Below are 23,228 nucleotides of genomic sequence, written 5' to 3'. Positions count from 1 at the left end.
TTAAATTAATTTCTTCGTACGCAGACAGATTTTGACGAGAGATTTTTATTTTTCCATTTCATAAGAAATCATACTGGATACATTCACACCATTTTTACCGACTTTAGCCATCCTTGCCCGACTGTTCACTTTAACTATATCGCTATTTTAATACATGTACATCAAGAAAATTGACTTAGGTATGTATTCGAACAAAAGGCTTTAAATCACATTTTGTGATCGAATAACTATATATAATTGATTGATCGACGTCGATTTTCGCTACTTATGTCTCATGATATGTAATTTATTCTTTCGATTGAATTATGAATTTTCAAATCAACTTTGTTGTAATCTCAACGATCAATCATGTGTGATTATGCATGAAAAATCATCATCATGATATTGTAACACAGACCCTGCTCCGATTTCACGAAACAAACTTAATCTAAAAATTGATAAATGTCATTTTTGACATACAGTTACATAAAAAATCGGTTCTTTCTGTTTCGTAATCGAGCTCAAGTAGGATCAAGTATCTGGATGAATGAATTGATCATAAATGCTTAATATATTGATATTATCTCTATTTTGCTTCTATTTATTCTACATATTTTTTTCCATTATTGCTATTTCAATTTCCAAATCTTTTATTGTCAAAAAGATGTAAAAATGTCAATAGGATTAGATATCAGACATAGCCTATCTTAGTCTTCTCTCATTATCGTTATAATTAACATATTAACCAATCTCTTTATATTACCTCTACAAGACAGAGCCTTTTGTGTATATCATGTAGATATAATTTCTACTTCAGCTTTCATCTATGCCGAAGTAAACCTTATGGATAATCTCCCTTTGTCTGTAGCAAATAAGCAATGCAATTGCCACTCACTGATTGATTGAAATAAAGGGAAGTCAGTCTGATTAATCAGTAATGTTTTATTCAACATCAATACTCTTTTATAGCTTTATTTAAATATTACTTTTGTAATCTTATCGTTGTAGCTTTATTGGGTACAGGTGCGTACACAACATAACTATATTTCACATTTGAAACGTCATTGTTTGAAATAAAAACAGCTTCAATTTAATTATGAATTACTCCTAAAGCTATTATATGTAAGCACGGGTAAGTGATGTTTGACTCATCCCCTCGTTATAAGTCACAATTTGATATTTACCAATTTAATCAACACTGTAAATTGTTTACAAATGACCTATCTTTTAATAATTGAAATAAGGGTACATAGCGAAAAAATCCAGTTATTTCGGATATGTGAGTGCCTTATCCTCATCTGAATCACCTGCTCTGTAAAGCTAGGCCAAGACCTCTTTGGGGTTATAATACAATGGAAACAACAGATTTCTACTATACATGTAATTGAATCATCAGAATTTACATTTATCAAGAGTTATCATTTAGAAATTAGAATTAAGTTCAATTTACAATGACTAAAACATGTTTGCGTACTGAACTATATCGACCCAAACGAAACATTATGATACATTTATATCTAATATTGACATAGACTTTTTAATTTCTGAAATAACTGGATTTCAAATATTTGGCAAAATTTGATATTAAAATTAAAAAAATTATTTCTTAAGGATGTACTCCTCTGAGAAGTCAAAATTTTCTTGTATTAAACTTTTTTTCTCATATAGATTTTTGGAAATAGGAGTTCATGCCATAAAAGAAAATAGAAGAAAAAATATATGTCCGTGTGCTCTTTTTGAGCTATTGTCACTCAAAGATACCTAGTTGACAAAATATTGGATTTTATGGGAATTTTGCCGTTTTGACCATATACACAATAGATTAAAGCCATAATTTCTGAATGAGGTGTTTGATATGTATGGATGTTTGTAGAATTTATTTTCTAGTAGTCTTCTTTAAAAATATACCAGTTTTGATCAATAAGACTTACATTTTTTCTTAGAATAACAACATGTGCTACCACTACCCCTTAATTTTGAGCTGCAAAATGCACCATTTTCAGCCATTTTTGCCAAATTTAGCCCTTTATAGAAAAAGTTCTGGTATTAAACTTTTGTTAATATTTTGCATATCAACGGGGAAAGGGTTGTTCTTTCTAAATCAGGCAGAAAAATGGGGGGTCCGAGTGCTTATTTTTTTGCCCCATTTGAATATTTGTTATTTTTCAGTATTTTCGAGTAAAAAATAATTGTGCTCAAATTACCATTAAATGTAAAAATAAAGAGACAAATGTGTATCATATCACACATTAATGATCAATATTTTAATTACCATGAACCCAGTAAAGATTTACAGCAAAAATTACCTCGATGCAGCTAAAAATACTGGCGCAGTGATGATTTAAGTAAAAACAATTTCAGTAAAAAATGGTAAAACTGTGGCTCTACTCAAAGCAAGAAAAGACACAATTTCAAAATGGCCGCCAAATGGGCCATTTCTTAAAATCCCCATATAAAAAAATCTACTAAAACTAGAAATGTAATTTTTTGACTAAATTTGCAACTGGTAACTTCCTACAGATATTGATAAATTTTATTTGAAAATCTCATAACTTCTTTGATCTATGTCGAAACGAGACTTCAACGGGACTGAAACCTCAGAAGAATACAACCTTAAGTTTCAGATGTACTTATTTATCCCTCACAGATTACTAATACTTTCTTTTGAATTAGTCGATTAAATGCAAACAGTTCAATTAACAAACACAATGAACTGTTTTCTCGAGTCTGGTCGGTACCAATACCGAGAGGGAAGCCATTTTGACTATTGGATGATCATGCATGTTCATAAACTAAAACAAATTTCCATCGATATTTGTCATATGCTACATAATGAAATAATCGCGAGGACTTCCCTTTAAGGTTTTGAACGTCCAAGAGGAAAATAATTAAAGTGTTTATTGATTCATTTATCTATCACTTTTAACAACTTTTCATCCCTTTTTCTTCACTTTTTAAATCGAGTCCGACAGAGCGAAGCAGATGAAGTCATAAATACGTCGTCATCTTGTGGAAAGTAATTAACTATGTTCGAATCCTAACCATATGACCGGGTAATAGTCTTTGGGTAACATTCACTTTAAATTACGTGACTATGGAAACAGCTCGATGACAGTCACATATTGTTGAATATATTTCCATGCAGAGATTAAGATAACAACATATAATGCTTGTTTTGTAGTACAAGATATACAACAATTTTTTTTCTTATTTTTTTTTTTTTTTTTTTTTTTTGTATTTGTCCGGTGCTGACAAATTGCTACACATACATACATAGATACGCCACAGCAACTCTTGTGATGGCCGGATTCCGCCTATACCCGTAACCCTGAGACTGAGCAGATTCCCAATAAGCCTTTATGGCTCTGTGATAGTCTCCGAGAGTTTGATAACAAATCCCAACGAGAGTGTGAACAATCCAATACATATGACCTCCATCCTTTTCGTGATACTGGACGTCCTTCAGACGGCATAATGCTACATCACGCCCTCTGGTGTCTCCCATTTCGTGGCAACACAGGAAGGAAAGGAACAATCCGTAATGCAGAGATGGTACAAGAAACGACCTAGCACATTGCAGCAATTCTAGATAAAGATGGGGAAGACACATTTTATCGTTTTTCTGGAAGGTGATATCATTAGCGTACATTTTCGTTTGTCTGTTGTACATATCTCTGTGATAAGGATATCTTTGTGAAAATGTTTCCATCTTTTCTGCAGAAGATGTAACGTGCGGGAAATCTAACCATGCTATTGTAATGCCCTCTTTACACATCTCGAGAGCCTTAGGAAGGTCGCCAGTGAGGAAGTGAAAGGTTGCCAAATACAATATCTCTGTTCCCATGGTAGTGCCAGGGATCATCCAGCGCCTACATTTTCTTAAACGCCTATACCTAGCTTTACTGCTTGTGGCAACCTTATGATTCGGAAACACCTGGTTACTTGCAATCGTTTGTAGACATCTCATGGCAAAGGTATATGTATAAACTTCTTCAAACTCCGTCTGAGATGCTGCTAGTAATTGTAGAACATATCGGATCGTCTCCCGATTTGCACATATACATATGCATCGATTCACATGCGTCATACATCGCAAACAGCAGTGTACCGCAACATCCTTGTGAATGTCCATTCCCTGCACTGGTTTTGGAGCTTCAAGTTCACTTTGCACTGCGGGGTCGCACAAATCCTTCCATATTGTGGGTTGGAAGAAATTTCCCACCGAAAGACACGCCCATTTCATCTGATAGAAGTTTGCCAAAATGTCTAGCAGTATTTGTTGATGAAGTCCGTGCACCTTTCTTTTGAATAGATTATTTGCTGGAAGAAAGTAATTTGGACAAAAGCCTGCTTTAACCCAAGCGATCAGTATGTTGAAGCAAAACCACAAACAGTGTTTGTTTTGCCAGAACATTTCCTTAGAATTCTCAATCGCATGAAAGACAGTCGTCTTGAGAAAATAGGAGCACAATATATCGTCATCGCCAATGACATCTTTTAATGTCTTTTTAATTTGCTTTAAAAAGTACTTCAGTAGAGAATACACCTTGAGCTGGGTATGGTTAAATGAATGAATTAAGTATCTTTCTGATGTTGCAAATGAAATCCGCCATTGCAAACCGGTTTCTTTCGAACATTTGTCTCCAACAGGAACAACCTGACAGCCATTTCGTACGATTTTGTCGATCAACGTTTGACTTGGCCACCCAAACAGACGTGTTCGGGTTACCCATTCCTTTGCTTCCCTCGGCCAACTGTTGCATGGAAAGGCAGATACATAATCCACGTCCGTGGTCAATATAGTGTTTGATGAGCTTGGACCGTTTGATATATAATCTAAATCCATTTCTTTATTCGCCCAAAATACTAGCTGTTCCCTGTAAATGTCACTGGAAGCAAACCACAATCCATTAACACTTAAAAACGAGTTGAACAACATCAATGGCATTTTGCGTCCTGTTTGATGGAGTTGAAGGTTAACATACCCGGGACGACGTGACCTTGCCTTTCGCATGTACAAAATTGTTTTGTCCTTCATGTTGGTCGTAATACGTTCATCGGGGTACATTACAATAATGTCCGTATTTACCAGCATGACGTCTTGATCTGAACCAGCTAGTTTAAGTCCTTCCCCAGTGCTGCCTAGAGTATAAACAGTCTGTCCTTTGTTGGACAGGATACGCTCTTCTATGAGTAGTGCATTTCTGTTGATCTCAACTTCCTCCGCAGGTCTTGTATACTTCATGTCCAGTAGAATCGATAGGAGATGAGTCATTTTCTCACTATCAAAGGAATCCATATCCGTTACTGATGGTATCTAAAACAATCAAGAAAACATTTCAGTTAAACACGCGCTTTCATTTGAGGATTGCATTTATTGAAATTAAATAACGAGTAGTAAAATAATTTCACAAGAGAGAGTTATTTTACTTTATAGGGACCGCAGAATCAAACCAAAAATAGATTCCTTGAAATCCCCTTTTGAGCACAAGATTTCATAGAGAGGTGAATGTTTCGGAGCCTGCTGATTAGGTATTCAGGACGCATCAGTTTCAAATGTGTAATGTGTGGGTTGGGCAATAAATGTAGATGTAAAATATGTAAAGAAATTTTAAAATTCTGTTAAGTGTGTTTCTGACAGGGCGAGGTAATCAAGATTGGAATTTCGGAAATATATAAGGTTATATATATTTGGATCTGCGGTCTCTATACAAACGACACAAGCTTTCATCGAGTCGTGTGATCTGTTTCTGCCACATTCATATCAATAGCAGATAGAAATATGGCTGAATATGACAAACTTTGCCGGCATATGTGCAAATAAGGTGTAGTGATTTTTTCATAGCAAATTACTTGCAAATAAATGTCCTGTCGCTTCGACGTTTTGTTGGATCAAAATATTTTTTTATTTGATCAGTCATCAAATTTCACCAGAGAAAAATATATGATATCATCGATAGATCGTACTTTTTTATTTTGCCTTCGTAAAAAATAACAAATAAGTTGCTAAAATTAGATAGTTACCGATTAAGATAATATTGTGTTAAAACGAGACAAATTATGTGCTAAAAGAGGTAATTATTGCGTAAAAACAAAATGAAATATACTAATGAAACTTGAATATCACCCTCCTAGACCTATCGTGGGGTAGAAAAACATAAATGAAACGTACAAATGATATTTCTTTCTGTCGCATTGGCGAGCCATACAAATATTGACATTTTACGCTAGAAAATACTACTACATATACATGCATGTATGTGACACCAAATATTTGAGCTAATTTACGAAAATATGGTAATTAATGACTTTACACAGTATGATCAACACTATTTGATGTATTTGAAATTTTAAAAGTGCCAATCCAATATATATTTTAATAAAAGTATAACAAAGTGATTAAATGCAATTTACGGCGATTTGTAAATTCTATTATTTTCCTTTCTTTTTTTGAACTTTTTTATAAGACTCTAATCAACTTTCAACAAAATAATTATGATAATAGATATGATGAAGTTTTTAAGATTTGAACACTCATAACGAATCTTCTCGATAATAATCTATATATTATATATACTTATGAAAATATTAATTCTACCTCTCGTAGGGTTAGTAAAGGGAATAATCAATACCTGATTGAGGCTAAAATACATTCAGCAATATGGTATCTTTGTACTGTTCCGTGGTATTATTGTTTTAAATGGTGAAAAAACAGACAGAGCAGTTCAAAATTATCGACAGTAATTTGATTTATATCTTATATTTTATTTTATCTAATATATCAAGTGGAATTGGCAATTAAAGCCCTTTCTCAGAAGAAGTAATAAAGTACATATAACCACGAATTCAGTAAAACTGTTATTTGTATATAATACGCTGGAAGGGAGACATTTGCTTACCTGTAGTGCTGACTGTTTTGCTATCTCTTCCATATTGTGGTTGTTAGTGTGTTCAAATAACTTTATCGTTGAAGAATCTTACCGACGTCTGAACGGCGTCTTTCTACCATTGGCCTGATATGTTTTACTTTTCGGCCAAGCTTTTATATAAAAACTTCGAACTCGATGCATCTTTTAGGCTTCATATTGCGATGCGCAAATTATTCCTCAAACTTATGTATCATTGTCCCTCCATGAGATCTACTACTAGTTGCACTATTTGATGGTCTATTTTATATGCCATATACCCACGTACCTGGCCTTATTTTATACTTGACCCAGAACTTCCTAGTTAAGATATCACAACGTCTTATTTAATGACGTGATGGTGCCATACGATAAGTACTGCGTCTTTCCTTATGGGTCAAGCATTTAAATAGTTTCACATTCCGGCTTCATTTCAATTAATTGAAAAAACACAAACAAATCTTGTTCAAATAACTTCTATTTGGGTAACAACATATTGAAGATTTAGTTGATACTTCAGATGTTCCATCGCCGACAGAAAATAAATGATAATCATCGATTGAACAACAACTGATATATAATCGTGTTCAACATAAAAAAACATATTCGATTTTTTTTCATTTCGTCCATGCGCAATCATTACGTCATTCCAGATAGGTCATAGTGTCATGATTTTTTTTATATTATTATCTTGAAGTAAAATCAGAAGCTCGAACTTTTCAATGGTGCCTCTCGTGTAAAGAAGTAACTTTTTTAACTGAAGAAAATACTAATTCATCTGCTCCTGTTTTTGAGTAAACATGCCATTTGTCGGCGGTGTAGAACCTTTAATTCATACCTCTACAATAAGTGGAACTTTCATCGCTATGATCTACTACAAATCGCTGCTGATTTTGATATTAAAACAGTTATGTCTGATAATTAACACCATGATATATGATTAAGCATCAATTACTTCAATAAACATTTTGTTTATGTAAATCAAGAACAGTATTCTAGATCAATTTGCCACTTCCCTTGCTTGAAATCTCTCGAAACAGCTTTTCTATGTCTTAACGATTTGTGTTGTTTATTTGTAAACAATATATCCAGAACTTAAAGAGGAAATATTCAATATTAATGTTGTAAATAAAGTAGTAGACTGGAATTAAAAAGATAATTTCCTGATGATAGGTCTGAACCCTAATATAATGCAAACAGGAAACTATATCATGTACGAATGTATTCAAATATGATGTAGGTTAAGTGACTTAATATATCGTAAAGGTAAGATATAAACAGTACAGGGTACCACTAGCCTTTCTACCATTAGGCTTTTATTGTTCGTGAAAATCGTTTCTATATTACGTACTTGCATTGTTATTTTTCTATATTCAATATCTATATGTATGAGCTACTGATATTTGCTTCCTTAATTCTCTAATAACTCTTTGGAAATTTGCCAAATAAGGACATTTTATGATTTAAGTGTAAGCAATATTAGTTTAAAAGGTGAGTAAAGGACCAATGAATCTCAAATATTCCGCATATCTACCCTAGTTGTAAGTTGTCTTTACATCCCTCTGTGTCGTTTAGTGTTTCAGTGCATATACTATTGTTCAATTATACTGTGTCATCTACATCATGCTTTATGATATAAAATATACCTTTTAGTCGTATTGATATTTAAGTTGTATATCCATGTTGTTCCTATGATTGCTTATCGATATGTCCTAGCATTCGATCTTTTTTGGGGCCGCGGTGGCTGAGTGGTTAAGATGTCCCGACCTATTACCACAAGCCCTCCACCTCTGGGATGCGGGTTCGAATCCCATGTGGGGCAGTTGCCAGGTACTGACTGGTGGTCGGTGGTTTTTCTCCGGGTACTCTGACTTTCCTCCACCAACAAACCTGGCACGTCCTTAAATGACCCTGGCTGTTAAGGGACGTTAAATTAATAAAACCAAAAATCGATCTCTTAACCATCTTTGTATTGAGATCCCTTCATTTCAACTCTAATGAGAAGTTAAAAACTATAATTGAATTATTTGCAATGTTTGAATTACGTGTTTCATGATGATGAGTTTTGGTATAACCAGGTTTTACCCGCGATTATCATCTAAATACTTCCTTAATTAATTTTACGAAATTGTGATCGGAGGAAGGGAAGAAATGCGGGTATTTACGTTAAAGGTAGTGACAGGATATATGTCTGCTGATTTAGTGTTGAAACAACAATGAGATATGTAAATCGCTTCTGATTAGATATTTACAAGCTTCCCCTCTGAAATAACTATTTTCACTATTGAAATAAAACTTCCTTTCAAAAGCTTCGTGAGCTTCCTCAATGAAAGAAATTTCCAATAGCAGTGAGAATCGTCTATTATCATAGAAACTGTATCAACGAATAATCCATTATTGGTGTTATTTGACGTTTTAAATTACATATTTATTTACATGGTATTTTTAATATTCTAATTTTTATTTTTTGTTTCGTAATCTTTTTCAAACCACATTGACATTATACATGCAATTTCTTTCATTTTATTTATTTATTTACCTTGTGTTTGTGTGTGTGTATATGTGTAACGATATGTTTGGCCTATTTTCGCATTTTAAAATGCATTCAAAATATTTCGACACGGAAGATTTCTCTTACAGAAACGATGCAAATTATTAACTCTGCAGTAGCCGATTCGAAGGCCGTGTCGAGTAAAGGTCAAAACCAACCGAATTTCTTAACACCCAAACCAACCAAACAAATGACTTTTACGAAGAACAAGTCCCGACTATACTAGTAACTGTATTATATTTACAGTACAAACAAAGCGGATGTGTACAATTTCTTAGGTGATTAATCACATACGAACACTATTTTTAATAATAAATTACACGTTGTTTCCGTTTTCTTTATTTAGACGTAAACACGAACATTGTTGATCACAATAATGACGCAGGACTCCTACGCCACAATAAACGTCTTTCTCATGTCGACAGCCGCCATTAGATAATTTATGTAGGTCTACATGCTGATCTTACCAGGCTCAAGTAATAGAAACTACAACATCGTTAAACATTTGAATTCAACGGAAGACATAGACATTATTCCATTGTATTTTAATCAACAATAACCTTACTACAACATCCAGAGACATAAGGGAGGTAATTCTTGTAAACTTGTCTCATTACTGAAATACTGTAAACGTCCTTATTTTGGCGCTGTAAAATTTTAACAAAAACAGGTCATCGCATTAATAAATTTGCTCAATCACTTCAATGTCTAAATGATTTACAGAAATCACAATTAACACGGTTTTTATCTCACAAAACGCGCTAACAGAAAATTACTGTACCTCCTAAATGTGTACGGTGTAGTTTTGCTTCTTAATTGGACGGATTTCATTATATTTTGAAAATATTTTAGAAATAATCGAATTATTATCTGCTGTACATAAATATAGTTCCCATGGATGATAATGTTTGTGACTTCATTTTCAATGGTATCCATTCTTTTCAATCCTAAATGGAAATATTGGTAGATCTTGATTCTTCATTTATAATCACAAAAATAAACAATGTTTCATTGTGACCTTACCAGGGTTTACCTGTGAGGATAATTTAAATACTTCCTTTTTAATATCTACTTATATTGATTGTACGAAATTTTATAAAAGAGCTCGAGTTTACACTTTATGAAGTGACAAGAAATAAATTTGAAAATTTTATTATTCAAACAAACAATTTAATATGTTTATCGTTTCTGATTAGATATTCGTCTTCTTTGATAACTAAACTCACTTTAGACTATTGGGAAAAAATATTTTAATCTGTCTTCTGCTGACCGCTACCAATATATCCACCTGCCCATTTACCATGATAAAGAAATATAAATTAGAACGGTTCTAAAGTTACAGTATTCTAGATACAAAGTTTAAGCGACATAAGGGAGATAAACCTTGTAAACTTGTCTGATAAATGAGTATTGTGTAAATCAAAACAAAAGAATATGTTCAGTTTTACTCCTTTATTGGACGGATTTCATTATTTGAAGTACCCTTTATCTCTTACGGAAAAGATATTCATATGTACAAAATAAATTATCAATCATTTATGTTAAATATATACATGTACATTGAAACCTGTCTATAAGAGCCACCAAAACATAAAGAAAATGTAATGTTAGATTATCTTGAACACATGTCAAATTGTTTTGATATTGGCTATTAATGACCCTATTAAAGTGGTTGTATTAAGCAGGTGGTCGGTACGCAGGGGTGGTCTCCAAGACAGGTTTCATTGTATTGTTCTGTATATCATGCATTATCCGCTCCTTCCTGCAATAATGCAAGATAATCATCGTGTTTGTAAATTATATATTTTATATGTACACATTTTATGATACCATGCTTCTGATGAGCACTTAAATCGTCATACAGCCAATACCAATATTACTAATGATAAATAGCATACAGATATCTTATTTAGCTGTATTAAATATTTTAGTAACGTCGAAGGATGATATTGTTTCCATATGGCGACAGGTCGGTAGTCAATATCAACAGAGGATACATTTAATCAAATGGATAGCCTATTTACACAATCACATACCAATCAAACAAACACACTCAACACTACCTATCTGTGACCGTTTATATATTTGGTATGATTATACAAAATATTGGCGTCATTACCAAAAATATTCTAATTTATTTATCATTCGCGCTATCATTCCGGCATTATCTAAGGCACTCAATATCAAACAAACACATGGTAGAACTGCATTCATCCCTAATTCAATGATATATTTTATATATACGCTAGGTTACATAGATACATCAAGGTTCAAAGAGTTTCACTGGATATACTAACTGAACATTTAGCCCAAAGCCCGCATCACATGATTCTCAAAAACACCATTTTCTTATGCTAAAACAACATTTTTACATTATTTACATAAACAGATCTAATCCTAAATGAAAATATAGGATCTCAAAACTGTGAAATGATGTATATGTATTGATTTAAATAAATAAATAAAGCACCATTATCTGTATGTTATAGTCCTTTGTTACACAGTGATGTTCCAGAAAGTCCAGGATCAACATTTATCTGGACAGAAACTCCTTACAAAATTCCCCAAAAAAAATAAGTAGATGGTGCCAAGTAAAGGAGAGTCAACTCCTCTAACACTCTATGTATATCATCCCATTAATAACATAAGGATATACTTGTCGAGATGAAAAACGGACTTACCTGTTTTGTTGTACCACTTTCATTTGGCATCACAATAAAAACTCTTGATTTTATAAGGCCAAAAAACCATGTCTGTTTAGGGTTACATTGGCAAAAAAAATAGGGTCGGTAGGTCGGGAGGTTTTTTTATTATTTGTAGTGTCTTTCACTCTAAAATGCCGACTGAGATCGAAATCCCGACTTTTAATTTTTTTTCATAGAAAAGTGGAAAAATAATTAGGGTCGGGGGTAAAAAATTAGGGTCGGTCGGGTAACCCTAAACAGACATTTTTTTGGCCTAACAAACCTATTATCTTAAATTAAATCATAGCCGAACAATTCTCTCATTTACATATTTCACAATCATTTCATTCTTAACAAAAAGCAAAATGATCTGATATCGGCAACCTCTCAATTCCATGTTCTTACACTGATATTTCCACTTTGGAGTAATCATTATGGAACGATTTGCCATTAATTCTTTTCTCCAATTGTTTGAAAAATCTAAATACGTACATATGCATCTACGCGAAATTTTCTTCCTTTTACTTTTATCATATAAGTATATTATCCTCCAATGTACAACACATAGTCTTTGGAAAATGGAGAGCTACCGCAGACTCAAAACGATAGTAGGTATCACATGTTTCTGTTTTATTTTGGGTGAAAGTCCTTCGCCATTTAAACTTATCAGATAGGTCGTTATATCCAAATGTGACGTCAACGTTAGTTGTGTATCTTTTAACGTTCCATTTCTCATATTTAATCAGTATATTTGAAATTATGTATTCCGTGCACGTCATATACAATATGTACCCAATCTGTTGCAGACTGAACTATACACATATGTTATGGAGCTATCGCGCTTCCATTTGATCATTCGGTGAGTCTTTTCATTGTGGCCACTCAACACTCAGAGAGACTTGAAATTCTAGTTCCCACTCGCCGAAATGCAATGCTATGTCATCTTTGCAATAAAAGAGACGTAAAGCTTTGTATTCTGGTTCAGTAAAATATTCTCAGTTTCATCAAAGAGAAGTGAGATCTTGGTTTTCCACAGCCTCTTCCTCGCCAAAGTCCAATGCCACTTCATCCGCCGCGACACTAGAAGGTTCACTCTCTTGCATCATTGACATACTATTGTTATCCAGAGATGATGCCGAGGTCGGAATAAAACCTGGGTTTTGGACCCCATTTTTAGACTTGGCGTTCATATCCTCGGAGACTCTACGTAGTATGTCTCTGTTGATTACAAACTCTTGGGTTTTGACGTGTCTACAAGATAAATGAAAATGGTTAATCAATACATTTGATTAATATCTGATACAAAAGAAAGTTAATATACCGTCTTTGCACTAATCAGAATGATCTGCTCTTGAGGTTCTAGTTATTATTTAACATAGTTAGTTTGTGTTCCAAAATGATATCCTTTATTCTGAAAAAAAATATGTAAATTAACTCACAAACAATCAATACCTCGAAGCAAGACAAGATAACTGTAAATAACGATATAACGTCTTTCGTATTTGTTTTTGAAAATGCCAAACAGTATTATTGTGTGTTATACCACTTGTCTGAAACACATGAAAATTGGTAAATGTGTGTAGGCCTTTACGATGTATATTGGTAATATGAATAAATGATTCATAATTATTTTATACACAGTATCAAAACAGGATTATGACAGCTGTTTCAGAATTAAGTCAATATTGCATATTTTATTCATTTATTAATAGGATTTTTATTGATACAAATATAACGATAATCAAATATAACGATAATAGCAACGGAGACTTTGTAACATAAAACACGATAGCTTCCTATCGATTTAAGGTATGACGTCCTGTGCTTTTGAAAATGTAAATTTTGTGGGTCTATTCTGGATTATGTTCCTAACGTTTGTGGGCGAGGAGAGAGGACATAAATTAAAAATTTTAAAAAGAATACATGGTTACAATGACGCCTTTAATCATTTGCATGCGTTTTGTAAACACCAACTGAAAACACAACAAACATCTACTACAATAAAATGTGGGGAATTACAAAAAACGAAAATGAAGTAGGGTTGTAACATGGACACAACAACTTTATGACTACCACGAATTGTTATACACCATATCTAACTTTACACAGGAACTTAAAGAGCGTCGACTTTGCCGATTTTGTTTTCATTTACAATGCACGTGACATAACTGCCCGTCAAAGTATCAGAACTTTAAAACACATAGGACATATGGTAGATCTCAATAAAAAGTTGGTGGTAGAAAACAACACGTGACACATAAGCTACAGAAATACATATATCTAAATTATTTTAATCGGTGTATCAACCATGCATAGTGCTTAATCAAAACTTTTTTTAAATATAAAAGTGTACTAACTACAGTAATTTCTTTTCTCTTAACGCTATAAATTGATCAATATTTTTCAAAATTTTACAAAATGTAATGTCACAAAACGGTATGGATCAATTAAAATAAGTTTTCTGGGTTCATATCTGGGTTTGCATCATTATAAATCTGATACCAGTTTGTAAGAAGTATGTATAGAACAAATACCAATATGTATTTTACTATGTTTATTAGGAAATTCATATTGATGGCGCTATCATAGTAAGACAAAACCAAATACTAATAGTAAGACAAAAGACAACGAAACAGAATAAAATGGTATCTAATTTGATTGCTAAATAAATGAAAAATGACCACATTCGTTTGTGAATTACAACATAGACTGTACTACATCTAGAATAGTCCATGCATTTTAAACCTGCTATAAATCCGTTAAAATGGTTTTAAAGTTTGTAGTTGTTAGTTCTGACTTTGCTTCTGAAAAATAATTAAGATAATCATGAAAGCTTAAAGTAGAAGGTGAAACGTTGAATGTTTAATTTAGTGACTGTCTGGTGGTACCATAATACATTCCAAAATCCTAAACCTATTTTTTAATTAAATATACATAACTTAGTTGTAAAAAAAGTTTCAGGGGCGCAAAGTATAAGAATTAATGTACTGTTACATACATCCATTACCAACCTAACTCCGCATTTCAATGCTGGGATAAATATTAACTTAAAGAACAAAAATACTAATCGAAACAAATTTTGTTTTGAAAAAATGGTAATCGATATCATGCCTCTGTTACAAAGATGGTATATAAGCAAATGTTAGAAGCTCAATACATATTCTTCGTATCATATATCATAAACAAAACTTATAACACCTACCTAGGGTATAGGATTCAAACTATAACGTAGAGTTTTAAAGATTCTTTTATTTTCGTAACATGCAGGACACAGGCTATAATGAAGCCTTAAATATAAGATACAGACTATAACGAAGTATGTAAAGATTCAATTGAAACTTACCTGGAATATATGATACAGACTTTAACGAAGAACGTAAGGATTCGATTGAAACTTACCTGGAATATATGATACAGACTATAACGAAGTACGTAAGGATTCGATTGAACCTTACCTGGCATATATGATGCAGACTATAACGAAGTGCGTAAGGATTCGATTGAAACTTACCTGGCAATAATGATAAAACAGACTATAACGAAGATTGTAAGGAAAAGCAATACTGCCACAGGAAGTTTGTGCTTTAAACACAACAATGTCACTTATTTTTGCTACGTTGTAGAAGTTGTTGTAGTTTCGTAGATCTTGGCTATCAAATTTTATTCATTTTTTCTTTTTTTTTCTCTCTTTTCATTTAGAAAATGGAATGGTTTGTATTACGAACATGTATGTATGCTAATTTCATTGTTAACATCCTCCTTTGCTTCATAGATGTTGTAGTATTTTCCGTGAGATTTATCAAAGGTTGGATTATTTGTTAATTCTTTAGTTAGCATTATACATGATTCGACTGTTATTTATCGGTAAGCTTTCTGCGTAATAGACTAACCCTTAATGTAAAACCATTAAGTTAATTTTCACTTCAGCAGTCATCTGTCTGTGTTTTACTACTAACTTTGTCCTAAATACTCCACCATTAAATGATACTTTCATTTTTATTTTAATGTTTTTTTTTCAAATATTCCATACTTATATCCTACTCACGTTTGTAATTGTTACCCCCTTGGCCTTCTTTTGATGCCATGCCTGGCTTTTGTGACGTTAGTTCCTCCGTTGTTGGCACAGTTGGACTACGTTCTGATTGTGATGTTGCGGGCAATGTTGTTGTTGTAGGTTTTAATGTTGTTGTTGATTGAGTTGTTGGTTTTGTTGTTGTAGGTTTAGTTGTTGTTGTTTTAGTTGTTGTTGTTGGTTCAGGAGTCGTAGGTTTGGATGTTGTTGTTGTAGGTTTAGTTGTTGTTGGTTTAGTTGTTGTTGGTTCAGGTGTTGTAGGTTTGGTTGTTGTTGTTGTTGTTGTAGGTTTAGTTGTTGTTGGTTTAGTTGTTGTTGGTTCAGGTGTTGAAGGTTTAGTTGTTGTAGGTTTAGTTGTTGTTGTAAGTTTATTTGTCGTTGTTGGTTTAGGGGTTGAAGGTGGGGTTGTAGGTTTGGCTGTTGTTGTTGTTGGTACAGGTGTTGTAGTTTTTGTTGTTGTTGTTGTAGATTTGGTTGTCGTTGTTGGTACAGGTGTTGTGGGTTTTGTTGTTGTTGTAGGTTTAGTTGTTGTTGTAGATTCAGTTGTCGTTGTTGGTTCAGGTGTTGTAGGTTTTATTGTTGTTGGTTGAGTTGTTGTTGTAGATTTAGTTGTTGTTGTTGTAGGTTTAGTTGTTGTTGTTGTAGGTTTAGTTGTTGTTGGTCCAGGTGTTGTAGGTTTTGTTGTTGATTTAGTTGTTGTTGTAGGTTTAGTTGTTGTTGTTGTTGTTTGTTTAGTAGTAGTTTGAGAGGTAGCCATGGTTGATTTTTGAGTTGTCCTTGATGTCGTTGATTCCGACGTTGTACTTGTTTCTGGAGCATTAGTTGTTACTGCCGGGGTTGTACTGCTAGTTGTGGTAGTATTACCGGCACCAGATGGATCAGTACATTTCATAGCAATTTGACCATTCGCCCCTATAAAAGACATTATCATAAGTCACATAATTAACAACCTAGCTTTATACGTCCCAGGAATCCTGATATGATGCAGCTGATATCAAAACAATAATTATATTAAATATATACGATTTTGTCTGTATTTTACAATAATTGTGGTATCTTCCGACTAATTGTAGAACAATACACAAAACACATTTAATACCATTATAGTTCAAAGTACATCTTTGATATTCCCTACGAATATTGTTTGTGTATTATATTGACATTTTGTGTAATATATTACCCGTAACATGTAAAACGCCGTTCTAATAATGAATTGGAAATTACTAATAATAAAATGCATATGAATGTCATACCTAATGTCAGCACCATACAGTATCTGATATCGTAGGGGTCCGTCTCCATGTGGAAGCTGACGTCGATCGTGTCTCCATTGTCTACCAACAGGTATCCGGAGATAAAACACCTCTGGTTGAGAGTCGTGGTGCCTTTAGTGAGCACTATCTGACTGCCACAGTTGGAGTAGTTGGGTTCAAGGTCAACGTGAGGTGACAGGGAGATATCGGAGGAGGAGACGGTATCCAGGGTGACGGTTGCTGTACACTTACAGGTGGACGGTTTGGTCTGTCCTTCTGCTGTATAGGTATCAATGATCACCCTCTTTCCGGATACCTCACTGTTGGTGCACATGGAGGCCACTATGTAATACCAATTAAAATGCAAGAATAAACATAGACATTTTTATTATTTTAACTGATACTAAATCATTTATCCTTACATCAAATAACACATTGTGAAATTAATATACTTGTATGGATTCCAAATATTTATGGTGCCAACTATATATAACAATATTAATCAAATTTAGTACCAGGGGGAAAATCATCAACCATAGTCATACATGTTTATATTCCTACAATTGCTTATAAAACATAAACATTAATTTAAAACGAATTTAAAACGCCATGTGTTTGTCACCTAAGGCACATGTATGAAATGATGTAGTCAATTATGACGTCGTCATCTGTAACGTCGCACTGATTGGCTGATACGGCGTCGCCATGGTTTCGAAAGAAAACAGTCTCTATTTTGTTACTTCATGTTATGAAAATATACACACAAATCTGAGTATACTTTAAATCTCATCATAAACCGTTTCGCGGTTTACTAGAGTGCACATCCAAAAAGATATATTCAACTTATTAAATACATCCAAGTACGGTTACACTTTTTGGTGTTTAGCCTTCAGAATATCATGTTATTCCAATAGATTCAGTTTGGTATCAGGTTCATGCTTGTATACCTACAAAGTCACCACGAAAACCAGTAAACGTAACCCTTCTTAAAATTTTCACACTATAAGTTATTGATCATACCTATTTCAGGGGGGAAATGTGTTTATTGGTACCCGTGCATATTCAGATTCTGCATATCTAAGGAAAACACGAAAATTGTAAAGATACCATAGATGTTGTGTCAATGCGTGTATTACATAACTTCATCATCGACCGATGGACGGTATAACAGAATTATTAAAGACTTTAGCTGATGTAGTAATGAGACTCCATTATGTATTAAACCACTGCATTATCAGCCAGCATGCTGGAAATGGGACACATACTGCTGTTATATATTTTCTGTGATTACCTGTAGCACGTGATAAAACCTTATAAATCAATACGTAACAGGAAAAGGACAAATTCAGATACTGATTTATGTCTAATTACAGATGTTATTACCTGAAACACACCCTATAAAATATTACTTCATTTATTTGATCGATAGAATACTGTAAATGACAAATGGTGTGCAATATCCTCTTTGTTTTCATTGGAACAGCTTACATTTTTTTTTATTTGACATGTTTCGTAAATTGGCAATGGGTTCTGACATTCTGAACAAAACTGATGATATTATCTTTTTTATAGGAATAACAGTGAAGGCATGCAAAAGAGAATCCACATACCGTATTACCCATACACATATTCCAAAAATAACTACATTACTAAAATCATGCAAGTTAACACTAACCATTTCCAAAGCAGGTAAACCAATTGTTCATGCTTTTATTCTAAAAGATCATAAATACCAGCTTAATAAAACATAAGGGACAACGAGAGTCGTATTTTGATGAAATTACAATAAAATATTTTGGCTGAAAATGTGAATGTGACATTTCCCCATTTGAACAAAAACCTAGTAATACCATTGCAACGTAACCATAACCTTGTGACATATTATGTGGTGAACATGTTACAAAAATTACCTTCCGGGACAGCTAAGGCAGGGCAAGATCAGTTAATTAATTACTTAATGTTATACTTTATATTACGTTTTTTTATTCATTCATTTTTCATAATTTGTAATGCGAAGTATATCGTTAGAAATTAATTACTTATTGTAATATACTCATTAAATGACAAAGTAATTGTCATACCATTAAATTCATATAAGATATTCGCATATCAATTGTGACTGTTTACCAAAATAAAAAAGTACACATTAGCAATATGAATAATTCAACGTCATTAAAACCATAAATATGGATGTATACCAATATAAACGAGAAGAACACAATAGCAATATCAATGTTTAAATTTCATTTTCAAACATAACTATGACACATTTGTAATGATTACTAATATGTATTAATGTCTTTCTTCATCTGTTGTTAAAATCTGTTATATAAGGCACTAAGGCATAAAATATCATAGAATACGATATAACCTACCTGGTATCAAACCAGAACTGTCTGTAGAAATCCCAGCGAAAGTAGCACATATCGTCTGTCCGTGCACATAAACATCTATAGTCAGAAAGAAAATCGAAGTAAACAAGTACCTTTATCAGTTGCATTATACAGAGAAAAAATTAAGATGTCACAATATTATATTAAGCGAACACGAATACAGGAATATTAAAATGAATTTCAGCTGACAAGGAAAAAGAAATGAATACATTCACATGGTATCGCAATTTTCATTACCTTTTAAAGAGTTGAAAATATATCATAAGAATGGGAAGCCTATACTTGATAGCCGAGGTAATCTTTTAGTAAAACTTACTGGGTTGAAATGTAGAATAAAGTAGTAGGTGATCCAAATTTTCAATTATATCAGTATATTATTTTCTCGAAATTTGGTATATATCTTTATCTGTTTGTTGTTCAACCTTTTTGAAGAACATGACATTGTATGAACATTTTACTAGTAATAATTCATTACTTTTTAGACCTGCTAACCATTTGTTGAATGCAATCATTATGAAAAAATTAATAAATACACAGAAAATGTTTATGATATCGAACGCACCAGCTAACCGAATTATAGCACAACGTAGCGTGACCTATTGTTGTAGTGGATGTCTATTGTGTTTCCTATTCAAGAGCATATCACTAATTCATTGGTTCGTATCAAATATTCAAGGACGGGTATGTTTTATTTTATTTATGACATACCAGAAATATTGGGCTGTAAAAGCAAGGAAGTGTATAGGCCATGAATCATTGTAGTCTTGTGTTGACAGTCACCTGCACATTGTCCGAAATCACACGGTTTATTTAACACGGGTGAGAGAAGATAGAAAGTACAGGTATGATTTAGATTTTACCTGCACTTTCGATACAAACAGTTTAACGGGACTCTGTGTTATATGGGGCATTGTTAAGCTGTTGTAGCGAACGCGCCGTAGACGTAATTTACTATCATTTTACACACATCACAAAACCCGTGTGTCATCAAGTTTGCTCTTTATGAAAGGAAAAGTTTGAAAATTCTAATAGATGAGTTTCCGATTGCTCCTTTGTCCAAATATTTGCTCGAATCTACAAGTTTCTGTTGGCAACTATTCAAGGTTTCACACGTTACAAGTGTCTTTATATGTGGCTGTGCTGACTGTGTCTTGTTACTTTTCGACTTGTCATTTGTATCCTTATACAATTACCTTTATGTTTATTTCAATTCGAAATAACTGTTTTTGAAATCATCTGAATGGGGTTTTTTAATTACATAATTTTCCATACAAAGATTTATTAAAATGTGATGTTAGATTAGAAATAGGAGGCAGTGTATTTGTTTCGTTGAATAAATTGCAACGTATCGTGTTGCTTATTTATATAAGAATAAGACAGTATAAATCGGATTGATAAAACAAACACTACTGGAGGTACACTGTATCAATTTTTTAACTTTAAGTGTAGATCGCAATTGGTTTATCAAACGCGCAGTTTAATTCAAATCAAAGATGTTGGTCTCAGACAAGAAGCTCGAGTTATTCTGTTAGGTTGGTCCGAAATAGATTCGTTCTCTATTCTCTTTTGACTTTCACTATCTAACGTGAATTATTGATAGGATTTCTCGGTAATTGTTGCCATGTCTCCGGGAGTGAGACAGGCTAGGTTACCGAGACCGATACCCGGCTTTACCTGCTCCTATTCTAACTTTAGGTATGACCTGAATCACTGACTCCCGGTCTGTCTCCGAGTGCGCCATGTGTTATTCTTTGGTATAGGAATCGATGGGGACTATTTATTGAGTTAATAATTTAATTGGGCGAATCTCTCTTTACTCTGAGATTTAGATAAGACAGATGTTCCATCTCCTATTGACGGGACTGGTAACATATGGTGAGCCGCATCACACAACGTGTCGGTCTATATAATAGGAATGTAAACTTTGGTCTATTTATGTAACTGAAACATATTGCTTTTAACCCTGAATTAAAACTGAAAACACATTTAGAACAAAATGCAAACATTTAAGCTTAATTCGTCTTAGTTTTGGCCTTGTATTTGGCTTTTTAATGGAGGAAATATCTTTATAAAGAATATAAACAATTTCAGATATTGACTGGTATATTCCCAGTTCTTAATAGACATATTAATACTGGTCACCGTCATTGAAGTGAGATAGCATCATCCTACCTCCGTCCTGTCTTCTGTTAACTCATAACAAAGCAGCAGTAATATATATTTTCCATTGTGTGAATGCTAAATCTTTCTTTTTTCGGCTTTTATAGCACGACTTCAGCATATGTTATTCTAAAGTATGTGCTTTTCAGCTAACATAACTAATATTATATCTACCAAGATCTGTATTAGATAACAATATAGTAAGAGTAACTTTTTAAATATTGTAATGTTACATGTAGATAGTTAAACCCTAAATATTTGCGAGCCAGAAAAGTCAGTTCTGTCTCCTGTGACACGCCAACATTAAACAGCATTTAAAACAGCTAGTGTCCCTAAAGCATTTCATTATGTTATTCATAAATATCGATTTGTATATAAATAAATATCGATTAAATAGATGCATGTATGAATGAAAGGAATATGTAGCAAACTGATAGACTCTATTATGCTTTCAGATAGTAGTCCTTGGTATATCAGTAATGATTTGAACGTAAAACTCACCTTCAAACATAAGTAGTACCCACAGAAACACAAAGATGCCGTTATGCATGTTGGCTTCCAAAACGTAAAGTGATTTTTGTCAGAATTTAACTAACCAGCAGGGCGTCGCCGGAAGTTCTACCAATCCACTAGTATATTAGGAATACCAATCCTAGCCGTTCGGTATGCATGTGACAGACTTTGAATGGGTAAATCACCACCTATAGTTCTATCGTTCCAGGGTGCCGAGGAACAAATGGTGCAGTATTCCTCTATTGTCGTCCATTGTTACACAGACATACTAACACATACATTTTAAATGGGTACACACACACCGATCTATACACGTTTCACTCCATCGGTTGCTTGTCGTAGACTAGTATGGCCCAATTGACGGTTTGTAGCATTGAATAAAATGACTTTTTATTCAATGGCTGTTGAGCTGTTCCATGCCGCTCTATTGTTTAAGACGATCTATGTATTGGTTTTTTACCGGCGACATAGTCCCGTACATATATCCTTGTGTATAATACAATAATCTGATTGTGTGAATAATTTAACGGTAATTATTCGTTACGATAATAGGATTAAGATCGTATATACATCTAGTTTCTGTGATAGCTCTCAACACAAACTTTACCACCATGGGTCCGGAACAGAGTATAATACTACCGTTACACCTATCACATTATCACATGTACACGTGTACTCAGCCTGACGTTAACGCCAGGACTGGTGATTTAATTAATTA

General features: G+C 33.4%; 2 protein-coding genes across 2 annotated transcripts; both read right to left on the bottom strand.

Annotated features, from left to right (window-relative positions):
• Positions 1-2,964: 2,964 nt before the first annotated feature.
• On the bottom strand, positions 2,965-7,102 carry LOC138329650 (uncharacterized). Its single transcript, XM_069276837.1, has 2 exons — positions 6,879-7,102; positions 2,965-5,296 (listed from the first exon to the last, which is right to left on the bottom strand). The coding sequence occupies exons 1-2, from the start codon at positions 6,909-6,911 to the stop codon at positions 3,239-3,241; spliced, it is 2,091 nt and encodes a 696-aa protein (XP_069132938.1). The 5' UTR covers positions 6,912-7,102; the 3' UTR covers positions 2,965-3,238.
• A 3,770-nt stretch (positions 7,103-10,872) lies between these two features.
• LOC138329649 (uncharacterized) lies at positions 10,873-23,091 on the bottom strand. The gene is made up of 6 exons (XM_069276821.1): positions 22,499-23,091; positions 19,820-19,894; positions 17,445-17,786; positions 16,165-17,103; positions 15,631-15,721; positions 10,873-13,370 (listed from the first exon to the last, which is right to left on the bottom strand). Exons 1-6 carry the CDS (start codon positions 22,545-22,547, stop codon positions 13,124-13,126), a joined length of 1,743 nt encoding a protein of 580 aa, XP_069132922.1. The 5' UTR covers positions 22,548-23,091; the 3' UTR covers positions 10,873-13,123.
• Between the last annotated feature and the right edge of the window lie 137 nt (positions 23,092-23,228).

Source organism: Argopecten irradians, chromosome 1 (assembly GCF_041381155.1).
Source record: "Argopecten irradians isolate NY chromosome 1, Ai_NY, whole genome shotgun sequence".
Classification (NCBI taxonomy): Eukaryota; Metazoa; Mollusca; class Bivalvia; order Pectinida; family Pectinidae; genus Argopecten; species Argopecten irradians.
Note: the sequence above shows the minus strand (reverse complement) of the source record. Positions and strands in the feature narration are given on the sequence as shown.